We start from the raw sequence: 13,364 nt of genomic DNA, 5'->3' as shown, positions 1-13,364 counted from the left end.
ATGAATGAGGCATCGCCTCCTGGCAACCCAAGTGACAATTCAGGTGTGGCTTAAGACAAATAGATATATGTGCTGGGCAAAGAGAATCACCCAGGAAATCCTGCACTGGATAGGGAGCAGTTTCAAAGAACTTGGAAAGTTGAAGGGTTTAGCAAGTGGGACTGCACTGGTATCTCTAAGGTGGATGACTTAATGTAAGGGGTTGCCCTCATGTTTCCCCCCTCCAAAGTGAATATCGTTTTCATGATACAAAACACTAAGTACCTCCAACTTAAGCACGTCTGAGTGCGGAGTCTGTCATCACAGACCTCCCAGAGTATGTATCCCTGGAACATAGACTCTTAATGGGAGAGATAAATGAAAAATAATTTGCCCGACACCCTAAAGAAACTTAGACTCACATGGGAAGCTGAAATAGGCAAAAAGAAAGATCTGGACTGGGAGGCTGCCCTAATATTTCCCATGGAAGTAGTGATTAAGTCCAGATGTAGGCTTATTCAACTCAAAGTCCTCCACCGGCTGTTTTGGGACAAGGCAGCAGCATCTGATTCACTGCGATGCAAGAGACAATGGGAAGGTTTTTTTCATACATTGTGGAGCTGTCTGGTCATAAGCACCTTCTGGCAGAAATTAACAGAATTGGGTAACAGTGAAGACAGCACTCCCAGAGGACCCCAAAAATATCTTCTTAGCTATCCCCACAGATGTGGCTCTCCCCCAAGCAAAAGTATTGTTCTGTACTTGGTGATTGCTAAAAGGGATCTGGCCAAGAAGTACTGGGGAGTCCCTGAGACTCCGACTACAGGGGAATGGAAGAAGGGGATAGACGTATACATGGCTGCGTAATAGGTTACATGTAACAGCAGAGGTTGCCTACGTAAATTTAATAAAATATGGGGTGGCTGGATTAAATACTACGAGCTTGGTATCCAGGATGATGTGATTGTGTTGTTACCCGCTCAGAGTTAATACCCATAATCATTTGACAGTGCTTGACAAATTGATATTCCTCTAACTGTTGATGGGGCTGTGAAGGGAAGGTTGGTGGAGGCTTGACAGTGTGAACATTTGATTTTAGTAATTGCTTGTTGTTTCATAGAAATTTTCTGGCTGCCCTTAGCTGCTAAAGGCTGGTTAACCACTTCTGTGCCCCCTTTTCACCTGTCGATGCTGCTGAAATAAAGCCTTTAAAAGGCTACTGGAAAAAGCTCCTGTCCAGTACTTTATTCTCTTCCAATCAAACATATGTAATGGAGGGTACATCAATCTTTACTTTGCCGACCCCTTAAACTGAAACAGACCCAAAATGAAGGCCAAAATAAACGCATATAAAATACCTTTTGCGGAGCCAAAAAGTGAATCTTGTGGAACAATACAGCAATTTCTGTGAGAGGAACACTAGATGGTATTGGATCACTTGAGAAATGTTACATATCGATTGGTGACACAGCATTACTGCAACAGCTAGAGACGGACAGAGACTCCAGCCGAGAGATCGCATTGTGCACAGCCAGACTTGCACAGATGGCACTGCAACGACAGGTGTATAAGTCCACAGAAAAATCATATGCTGGCTTGACCACAGAAGTGCTAATTCAAGGACTATCAGGCATTAGAGAGGTCTCTGGATCACTAAGCACAGATGCACCAGAAATCGCAATTGCGCTGACCGGATACTACCATAATCTTTGCAAAGTTCACACTACTGAGAATTAACATTCCCACTAATACAAGAGCTCCCCATTCCAGTGCTGTGGGTTGAGAATAGAACTGAGCTCAAATTTCCACTTACTGAAAGTATATGTGCTTGTGGACAAACGTGTACCTCCTTCCACATCCTCTGGGTGTGCCCAATACTGCATGGGTTTTGGTCTACGATGGTGGATTGCCCGAGTGAGGTGGGGGTGAGGGTTCACGAGTCTCTGCAAAGCAATGTATTCTGAATATCTGGGGGAGTAAGATATAAGCGGGCGCAATAGACAAGGATAACATTGGGCCTGGTGGTGACAAAACAAAATATAGTAAAGTCATTGGGAGCCAGGCAGGCCCCAGACTTTGGGTCAAAGAAGCGAGACATGAATTGGTGCATGATGGCAGAGTGGGTGATGTACAAGGGTAGAAGCTGCCCCAGAAATGGGGGTAACTATGGAGTGTGGGATCTCTGAACTTCCTGGTGATAATGAGGTGCATTCAAGGGACAACACAAGAGATCGATAAGTAAAGGAGCAATGGTGGGAGGGACGGGAAGCGGGCTAGAAGATAGTGTAAGATATACAAAAGGTGCAAATTTGAGGATAGTTGTTCTCTTTGAAATGTCAATAACCGGATATGTTGAAAACAAAATAACACATAATGAGGACAAGAAATTAAGGATGATCTCGCACAGGCAAGGAGCTGAGAAACCTGACCCAAATGGTTTCCTCTGAAATTTTCCAAACACTTTTCTTCACTCATATCACATGTCCAAAACCATGACCAAATTGGCTAAGCAGGAGTGTTAAGACCTCCAATTAGCCAACATCTCCACCGTGCCTCATAAGCCTCAATCAATGCCACGGCTACTGCCCAATCGCACTTATTAAATGGGAAGCCAATGTACTACAGAATCAACTGGTTAAAGTTGGCAATGTTAATCCATTACAACCAAAATGGATTTATACCAGGCAGGGGTACCAAACACTGTGTTAGAAGTGTGCTGACTGCACTGGCATGTATTAAAAAATCACCTGGTCCATGTGCACCGGTGCGGTTTAATTTTGAAAGGACAATTGTGTGGACTGGGATTTTCTATGCCAAGTGCTCCATAAACTGAACTTTAGACCACACCTTATCTTGTATTTAAATCTATTTAAAAATTACCCATAGCCAGATTACGGGTCAATGAAGCCTTCACCCATCCCGCCACCCTTCAGTGTTTCATTAGGTACCAAGCGGGGATGTCCCCTTTTCCCTTTGTTAATCAATCTTACATCAAAGCCACCAGCAGCATGGATTAGAAGCCATGAACTAGTGCAGGGAATCCAAATGGAGAAAAACAGTGATGGTGTATCTTTGTATGCTGATGACCTACTCTTTTTTGTGTTACCCAAAATAGAGAGGGTAACGACTAATGAGACGTAGAAATATATGGTAAGGCATCTGTGCTCAAAGGAAATTAGGGCAAGTCATTGCTAGCCCATGTTTGTGGACACCCTGTCTAATAAAACTGGTAAATCAGTTTAACTATGTACCCTCCATAAATAAATATCAAGTCCATACCAGATACGCTAGGAGAATTTTGCAACTGGCATAATTATCCAGTGCTAATTTCCGGCAGGAAAGAACAATGATTTTGGATAGAAAAGGCCTCACTCACATAGTTGTGGAATGCATCATAATGGGCTAGCCCGCCCCACCATGTGGGATCCCACATATATCCAACACCATTTACCCTGATCTCCATCTATTTTAGGTTCAGACCGCCATGGTAGTAAAATCTCACCATAGTGGGATGGACTAGCCAAAGATGGAATATGCCAGCTGAGTGAGGTTTTTCCATCCAACACTTAAATTTACATTCAACAAGAGCGCCCACTCACTATACAAAAGTGATCTAGGTACGGCAGACATGTGCCTTCACTATTGGGCCACCCAAGTGATCTTGATAAAGGACCGTTTGTGTGGTGACAGGAAATGCTGCCTTTTGCGCTGAGCGAAACGTATTGGAGAAAACGGGTATAATGAACATTCTCCACAGGGACCAACTCTGAAGAATCACTCCTTATGAACCAGGACTGTGGCAGATTGCTGGAGTAGAGTTTTTCGTTGAATGTAGAGGGAGGGTAGGCTTACATAAGAAACAAACAGTATGGCTAGAATTAAAAAATGTCAGATCATACTGGGATATCTTAGCTGGGTGATGTATAGGTTAGAATTTATATGAAGCCCATCACCACATTACAGGGCGGAATTGGAGCTCCAAAAATGTTTTTTTTCATACCCTCAATTAAAGTATGCATTTAAGGCTTACTGACCCCACTGATTGACACTCCCGGAGTACAGTCCCCTAGGGGGATAACGTGCCATGGACAAGACTATTTCATTCTCTTATTTGCAATTACCCAAATAACTGATCAGTCCTAACATCATGATCGGATGATGATCTTGGCCCCTTGGACGAAACAGATTTGAGGGGTGAATTACTTGCACCCAGTGAATGCACCATATACACTAAGTCAAGTCTGATGCAATTTCAATATTTACCAGATGGTTTATTTCATTCCTAAGCAGTTGTGGAAAATGGAAGGGACTCTCTTCCAAAATTGCAAAATAATCCAGGTGGGAATAGTGCGTTAATTCATATAGCCAATGATTAAAGCATACTGCCACAAACTTATTCATACACTATCCCTGGTACTGGAGAGGCCTCCTTACTTTTCACCCAAGATGATACAATAGGGGGTTTTGAGGAGACCTGGGCCTTCAGGGGAGAGTGGATTCTGATGAGCTAGGGCACACTTTCTGCTAAGAGGGATATAGCCATACGCTACACATTGGAGACCACCCCACAGATCAGGCCTCGCTGGGGGGGGGGGGGGGGGGTACAGACATGCTGGTAAACAAAAGAAGCAAAATATAGATACCGCCCATGCCCAAATAAACACCAGAAAATATGGGGATCTTGGTGGTTTTACTTTTAACTGTTCACAACATAAGGGCCCGTTGAGGTAATTGTGAAAAGCAACCAAGAGAATCTAACAAACACAGAAATAAAGCCAAAGTGAAGCTTGAATGACAGAATTAATACTTTGGAGACGGGCTCACAGTTTACATGGTAATTAAAAAGAAAAAACATACATGCACCAAGACTCTCTGGGTCAGTAAAGCAGTCTCTGTCCAGGTAAAGTCATCTAGATGTGTACCTCAGTAAAGTTTGGAGGAGGTATAGCGAGACTATACATACAGTGACATAGGGAGAGAATGACAGCAAAGATATTTTTTGAAGGGACCAGCCCAACCAGTCATGCTCCCTCTAGTAAAATATGAGCAATGATGGTGGGTACATTTATTGGCTAAGTGTCCTCACATTAGTTAATACAAAGTTAAACATAATTGCCCAGCTTGTGCAATAAAAAGATTTGTATTTGTTCCTTGAAATAATAAAAAAACACAGTAATTTCTCAGCAAACGAGAACAAAACCGGTTACGAGGTATCTAAAAAAACAGACTGAATAACCCTTTCCACATGCTCAATTCACCACACTTATCAGTGCATCTACAGGGTCCCACCACCCACTGGTAATGTTTTCCACTTGAGCAAAACAAAAGGATGATGGAAGGAGTGCTAAAACTTTTCAACCACTCACCCCCAGTCATGGATCTGGGTTTAATCCATCATTCTTTTGCTCACCATGCCACCTCAGTTGGCACTCAGCCATATGCAAATCAGCCTTGACCCTGTCCCCCATGGGAACAGTCCAGCTGAACTGCCAGGCCAGGTCCACCCTGGAACCGGTTTCAGGGTATCACCCTTCATCAGCCAGGCTAGCTCGAATCCAGTCTCCCCACCCACCACTCTCTGCAGTGCTCTAGTAGAGTCCTAAGCCACTGGCTAGTGCCCTTCATCCCTCTACCATCGCCAGTAGGGCATCCAGCCTCCCCATCTGTACCTCTATCTAGTCAGGCTCCCTTTTAATAGAGCTTTAGCTCTGTAGATAGGATTGCACTTTATACATTCACATACAACCTCATATTTCACTTTAAAAAAGTTTTAATTATTGGACACAATATGTTTCTACTCACCTTAGCCTCCTCCACATAAGGTGAAAACAGTCTAGGTCGGACATATATCCCAGCATTTTTTTGCCGTAACCAGGCATTTGATTTCCCACCTTCTGCTGTTGGTAACATGTCTGACGGAGGTGTGCTAATCAGACCTCTCTTCATCTGTATTCAGAAAGGGAAAAATATAAGAAATACACAAGAATAAAATTAGGGCCTCTACATCTGTAAACAGATAGCATACTGCGTGTACTTAAAACTCAACAAAAAATGTTGCTCACTTGTTATCCTAGTTCTCCATCATGGATATTCTCACTAAGTACAAAAAAGGATCACCGGCCGTATGCATGATAATCTGTAACAATTTTTATATGAAAATAATGTAACTAAGGAAGCAAGCCCACATTAGGAATTATTTTCTTTTCTTGAAAGACAAATTGCTAATTTGTGAAAAAATGGGCATTGAAGTGAAAAAGCCATTTGTAAATGGAATTTAAGCTGGCACAACAAAGCAGAAAGTGGTGCACCAAGCCTTAGGCTGTAGCTAGACACAACCTAACACTAGCTTTTTAAACTTTAGAACCACCAAGCTTAGCAGCGTGTAAACAGTTTGTTTTTGGAAGTCCACGAGTGAGGATCCACTGACACCTTCTGATCCATGTGTGTTAATAGCGCACGGAGAGCAAGCCTGGATGTTTTTCACTTCTGAATACCAAAGATGGAGCAGAGTGAACACCAGTAGCTTTAATGACACTTTCATAGGATTCTAATATAAGCAAAAGAATTACAATCATGACCCAACCTCAGAGGCAGTAGAAAGAAGAGGTGAGATAATCAGGGGAATACACTGCCCAATCAAGACTGACTGAAGATTGATTATCTGCTCTGGAACTAGCTTTTATGTTGTAATGCTGGTAAGCATATTGTCTGAACTGGTCTGAGAAAAGCCCATTTTTCAAAACAGGAATGGAATGATGCATCAAACTACCCTGCAAGGCTCTATTGCCACTGTGAAAGCTGAATGAAAGAATGGCTACAAATACAGCAACTTTCATGTCCAACCTTGCAGGCCCAACAGGGACATACCATCCTTGGCAAAATATATAGAAGTCAGAATTCTTAAGGAACTAAGGGCCAGGTGTACGAAGCTTAGTGTTTTCAGTTACCAAATTGCACATTTTTGCAATTTGCTACTTGGTAATCTAAAACACTAACGTATGGAAGTGTGTTTTACACTTTGTGATTCCCAGCAGGTCGCAAACAGACCTACCTCATGAATATTAATGAGGTAGGTCTCTGTCTGCGCCCCATTAGGAACTGCTGGGATTAGGAGACCACCATGCCTGTGCAATAAGCAACCTTTTTTTTTTTTTTTGCAGACCGTTTTCCTTAAAGGAAAACTAGATGCGTTCACAAAACAAAAAAAGGTTCTCAGTTTCATCTTTTAGGAGTGGAGAGTAAGCCATGTAAGTTAGGAATGAACTACTCGAGGACTTGGTGAACGGAATCTATTTTCTCAAATGGCTGGTGAGCACAAATGAAAGTTGAAATGAAGTATACATTTTAGGTGGTACCAATTGCACATTTCAAAGCAGAAAAGAAAAGACAATGAAAAAGTAAAAGCTGTTTAATCTCAGTTTGATTATGCCCCATTTATATCCAAGGATGAGAAAACGAGGGGAAGGGGTGGTTCATGTCCCAGTGTGAGAGTCGAGCCCTGACTTAGTTCTGGTCTCTCGTCAACGTCGTCTGCTTTCTTAGCCATCCATAATCTAGTCCTTCTCTCCCCAGCAGTTGTTGCTTCACTCTCTATACCAGTGGTCTGCAAACTTTTTAATGCCATCCCTCCCCCTGTTGAAAAATAAAAATCATTGCCCCCCTCAGAAATGTTCACAATTGTTTTATAAAGATGGCAATGATTAAATATGCCCAGACCTATTTAAACACTGCAGTTAAGTACTGTTACCTTTTTAAAAATGCAACAACAAGCTTCTGCTTAAAACAAAGCCATGTTATCTGTATAATGCTTCTTTTGGCCAGTGTCTGGGACCCCTCTCGCATCACTTGAGGCCCCCCTGAGGGGCCCTACCCGCCCCCAGTTTGAAGACCTCTGCTCTATACCCTTACTGCCTCAACATTCTTACCTCAGAAGTCTTTGTGCTCCCTCTTCCTCCCAAACCTCTTGCCTAAAAGACTCCTGCTCTCATCCCGTTTCCTCTCTTTGGCCCCTCTCTCTTCCGCACCTCCTGCTCTCACACTGTCCTTCCCCCTGCCTGCTCTGTTCTCAGTATTGCCTTTTCTAATCACCTCCCTCTGCTTGGCCACTCTCTCCCCAGCATTGCCATCCTTCTATCCTGTCCAACCTCCTGGTCGCTCCTTTCTCTAAAGTTTTGCTCAGCTTTGTAAAGGAGGGTGTTCCGCTTTCCCTGATGAGGCTGACCACAGCAACAGCCCAAATCTTGGTGCAGTGTATCCACAAGATGAAAGTTATATGGCTATTGGGAGAAACTGGGTGGTTAATTGAGGGGGAGGGTGTGAGCCTTCTGAAGAAACAGTCACAATCCCTGTCAGGGTGAACCATAATTTACTAAATTAATCTCCGCTTAACCCTCGGGTAAGCCTGGCATAAAAGCAGTCAGGCTTAACTTGGAGGCACAGTCTAAAGTACTTATGCAGCACACAAACAGTAATAAAGTGAAAACACAACACAAGAAAATCCCACACTGATTTAGCAAAATAGAGTTCAATTTAACAACATATTTGGCACAGAAAATAAAAAATATAATTAGTAGAACACCTGAGTTGTGCAATTTTAAGGATTCAAGTTAGGTAATGCACCTAAAAGCACAAAGTGCTACTTATTACCATCTGGTCATGTCAGACCTGGGATAAATCACAAGTTCAGGCTGACATCTATGAAATTTGGTAGATGACATATACTAGCATGGTCCTTCCATCAAATTAACACAGAGCACTGGAATATTTCATGTGCTCCCTTTCAGTGCATTAGTTATTTTAGCAAATTTATGTCAAATTGGGCTTTAAATGCAAATTGTGATTTGTTTCTGGGGAGGGAACCTCACAACCTTACTTGAGGAAGGCTCACTTGCTGAAATTCAGATCAGGTATTACATGTGGCTCTCAGCAGTGCCAGATCTGGATGTGGGCTGAGGGTGCAGACTCCTAACCAAAAAAAATTGGGGAACCTACACTTAATGTTACAAATTAGGCCCTGTGTTTATCAAGGTCCAGTGCTTTGGAATTTGGAGTTCAAGGGAAATAGACTGCTGCAATATAGAATTTGCATGGCAAAACATCCATAGTGTCAGTCTTCTACATACCAACTCTGGATTTTGCTCCTTTTTGTGAGTGTGTGAAGAAAGGAGTTGCATGAACTTCCCTCAGTTTCAGTATCGTGAAACACATTCAACAAAATCAAACCTCATTACCCCTTCTGGAATCATGCCTAAAGCGATGCAGTTCGGAATCGGGGCCAATCAATCATCTATAAAATATTTCGAATTCTCTACACACCCACTAACCCAGCCTCTTCATTTTCAAGAGGCTGGGTCAGTGTTCACATCCATGAGATTATGCTTCAATGGCTGCCTATTTACAGAATAGTCAACACATCTCTTTATTCAAAACACCAGTCATTAAAGCTTTCAAGGATGGGCTCAAATGAATTATACCATGAATGGGTTACACCTGCATCCTTATGGAATCTTAACGTCGTTCTCACATGACTAATGGGCCCCTCCATTTGAAACCCTACACACATGCCTCTGCAGTTCCTTTCTTGAAAAATGGCACTTCTAGTCGCTGTCACTTGACTCAAACGTTTTACTGAGCTCCAAGCTTTGTGCAGTTGGAAGAAAGCTTCTTCCAAGGTTAGAGAAAGGGTCGGATTGGGAAGGTAGGCAGTTGGGAACTGGCCGATGGGCCAGTGCTCCAGGGTCATACATGGGCCAGTTTTATTAGTGCCTCAGTTAACCGGCCCATAGAGCCTTACAGTCTGGCAGGCACCCGCCAGGCCACTGTAATGTGTATTTATCTTTGTCATGCCTCTACCCACCGGAGCCAGGCTGGAGGCCCCCGAGTCATTCTCACCCCAGGGCCCCCATGTGTCCGACCCAGAATAACAGCAGTTTTCCCCTGACACCTCCCCGATGGGCCACCACATTCTGGCCAAGGGGAGGAGGGGAGTATGCAGAGGCCTATGCCTTTGGGGGTTGTCAGATGTTGTCACCTCGCCCCTAGTTTCTTTTAGACTGGTGGGGGGTGTGGGGCTGCACAGGTCTCACTGTAAGGCATCATTCCCAGAGAGAAGAAAAAAATAGAAGGTCTGTAAAGTACTTTCAAGTCACAGCATCCCACAGATTCCTGTGTGCAAATCAATGACTTTCTCAAGGCCTAAATAAAACTGAATTTGATAGCGTGCAGTGTAATTAACTAGTGCTCATGTAAAAGGCTCCAATACTTCTGGGCATAGGTCACGCCATATAAAACTACACAGAATAAAAATAAACAGCCGGATTATCCGAAGGCCCGAGCCGTGATAAATAAAAAGGACTCTTTACTTGAAGACATCCATATTCCTTTTTAAAAGGGCTTGTCTGCCTTTTGTCTAGGACTAGGTGTAACTCATCTTTAAGAAAATATTTTAATGTGCTATTGCATTACGATTGCTTTTAAAAATGTAAATACCAGAGTTAAAAATACCAGTTTTGGGGGGGATTTTCTTCATTTCCGTACCACCTAGGACATAAAAATACTGGTCATGCTGTTAAAAAGAAAAAACAGCCAGCTGGAATCTCTAGTCAGAAATGTAGTTGTGGCCGTTTAATTTCACCTTGCCAGCCTGGATGAACTGCAGTGCATCTAGTTGTCACCAAGTTTATTAGCTCTATAAGCGTTCAAATGCCTAATTTAACAACATTTGTCTAAAAGTAAGTCTAATGACACTAAGCAAATGGTGATCAATGAAAGGGGCAATCCGGGAACATGGGACACTTTTTTTTGGGGAGTGCCCGGGCCGAATTGTGGATCCCAATCCGACCCTGCACAGAGATAGGGTGGTTCTTCTTACCAACCTCTGCATTTCAAGACAAAGTAATGTTTTCTTGGACTGGAACAATAGACATCTCACAATCCGCCTTCCTGTGTTCTGGGGACAGACAGGTTACAGATTGGTGCAAGTCTGTTTGGGGATACTTCACATCACAGCGTGGGCAGAACCTGAAGGGCGTCTGTTTCATCACCATCAGGGCATTCTCCAGAGAAACTTGGAAAGACTGCCAAAGATGGCCCGAAGGGCGAGGCCCTAACAGGCTGCGCCAAAGAGCGTCAACCAGATAAGTGGTGTAGTATCTCTGCAACACCCGAAATAAGAAAGCGCGATCGAAAACAATACCGGCAAGGATAAATCTCAAGTCGAGAGGCTACTGTAACAGTCTGGAACCGGAGCATTGGCACACAAGTCCAATCTCGACAGCGGAGAAAAAACAATCTAACAATGAAGTGCCATGCGCAGTATCACCTAGAAAGAAGTCACTCTACCGTGTGACTCGAAAGACTTCTTTGAAGACTCCTTAAAAGAAGAAACAACTTTCACACATCCAGACCCACCACTATTTGGCATGCAAAGCATGTGTATCTACAGCCACAAATTCCTCAAACAAATCAATTTCATGTAGTGGCAATGCTACTCTTTCATGCTTAATACCCAAATGTCTCCAAAAAAATCAATCATCATAGATGAAGTAAACACTACTACATTGTATGCAGTAATCACTTCCTCCAGGAACACCTCTTAAGAATTTCACAACACTTTCTGTGTTTATTTGTTCCATACCTTTTACAACAAGCCACTTACTGTGATAATCGACAATGACAACTAAAAAACCATCTCGCCTACCAAGTCTTTCAATTGGACCTACAAAATCCACTGCCAATCATTCCCAGGGTTTCTCTAGCAATTCTCTAGAACTCAAAGGTAGTTCTATCCTAACTTTGCTCTTATCACTATGTGCGCACACGCTACAGTCTCTCACTTCGACCTCTCTGTCCATTCCTGGCCACCAGAAGAACTGCCTCAGCCTTCATTTAGTCAAGCTTCTGCCTAAATTTCCTCCATGTCCCATATTAATCAACTTTGCTCTCAGTTTACTCTGAGGAATGACTATCAAGTCTCAAAATCATAAATCCATGAATACACAACTCATCCTTCCTTATGCTACAAGCCTCATCCTTTCACTTTCTTCATGGTCCTGACTCGAACCACCACTTATAAGACACTTCAATTCCTGACGTAACTCATCCTGCGCTCCAGCAACTTTCCACACTTTCTCCATCAACGCAAATTCACTTACATCAAAAACGTTGACATTCTTCATTTCTGTTTCGTCCTCAATATATAAACTGTTATCCAATTGCAGTTCCAACAACCAATCAGCCACAACATTTCTTCTGCCTTTACACACATTCCATTACAAAGTTGAAATCCATTACTGTTACTAACCATAGTTTTATTCTTGGAGTTATGCTCCCTTCTAATCCCTTCCCACACAAATATATGCAACAAGGGGGAGCGTGGCTTTGGGCATCAAGATGGCGGTCGCACTCACAAGTGCTCCAGACCCCTCCGTCATCCACCACCATCCACGCTTCCCACGGCCCCTCAAGATTGGGACAGGCGGTCCTGGCAAGACACAGGATGGGCGCTGAGCTGAGAGAGGGCATTTCTTTGGCTGCCGTCAAGCTGTGAGGAGGAGAGGCGACGAGACCTGGATGGCAGGCATAGAAAAAATGGCGGCTGCCCGCAGGGCTTGAGGGGACACCGGGCGAGACGGCCTGGGCCCCAGAGAACTGGTGAGGCAGTGGTGCCCAGAGGCATGCAATCGGGTTGACCCGGGGGCCGGAGAAGGCCCTCCCTGCCAGCCGAGTGATAGGGCCCGTCCCCGGCCTCGTCTGGGCCTGGGACTCGGCGGAGCGATTCCGGGGCACCTGCGGTGAGGCGCAGCCCCACTGTGGGACCGGGAGTGATCCTGAGCCCTGGGCCGGATCAGGGACAACAGACCTTGTTTGGAAGGTGCTGGCCCCCAGTGGCTGCAGTGGGCCCACACCAACAGCAGAGAAGAGGGGCAGGGGCTGAGAACGACATGTTGGCGTGCGTGCCCCTGCTGCGGCTGGTAGAATGGGCCGTGGTGGTGCCCTGGAGTCCTCGCTGGCCCGGTGACGGGGCAGAGACAATGAGACCCTGAGTTGCGCTGGACCCGGGCTGTGCCTGGGGCCTGTGCGGCCTGTTGGAGGAGCCGGGGCAAGACAGTATCCCTGCCTGGAGTTGATGTGGCATCGCAGCGCTTGCTGTTGGGTGCCGCTCCCCTGTAGAGCCCGGGGGCGGTCTGGGGCCCAGCATAAACAGGACCCACATGGCGGGGACTAGGCCGCGTGGGGCCAGACCCAATGGCTGCAAAGAGAGGCAGGGGCCAGGGTGGGCCGTGATGGAGTAGGCCCGCCCCTGCCTGAAATTGTATGGACCAGGCTGCATCGGTGAACGGAGGTGCCGGCTGGCTGAGTGCGCGTGGGGCCACTGTTGTTTCCCT

The 13,364-nt window shown here is 44.7% G+C and overlaps 1 protein-coding gene across 3 annotated transcripts in view; it reads right to left on the bottom strand.

The window, feature by feature from the left end:
* The window catches only part of BTBD7 (BTB domain containing 7), a 353,483-nt gene that overhangs the window by 116,165 nt on the left and 223,954 nt on the right, over positions 1-13,364 (bottom strand). For all 3 annotated transcript variants that reach the window (XM_069208224.1, XM_069208223.1, XM_069208225.1), the window contains one exon: positions 5,782-5,925. In XM_069208224.1, the coding sequence (XP_069064325.1) occupies positions 5,782-5,925 (144 nt within the window). The remainder of the gene's footprint in view (positions 1-5,781; positions 5,926-13,364) is intronic.

Source organism: Pleurodeles waltl, chromosome 9, assembly GCF_031143425.1.
Source record: "Pleurodeles waltl isolate 20211129_DDA chromosome 9, aPleWal1.hap1.20221129, whole genome shotgun sequence".
NCBI classification, from domain to species: Eukaryota; Metazoa; Chordata; class Amphibia; order Caudata; family Salamandridae; genus Pleurodeles; species Pleurodeles waltl.
The sequence above is the reverse complement of the archived record's forward strand: the minus strand, read 5'-3'. Positions and strand labels throughout refer to the sequence as shown.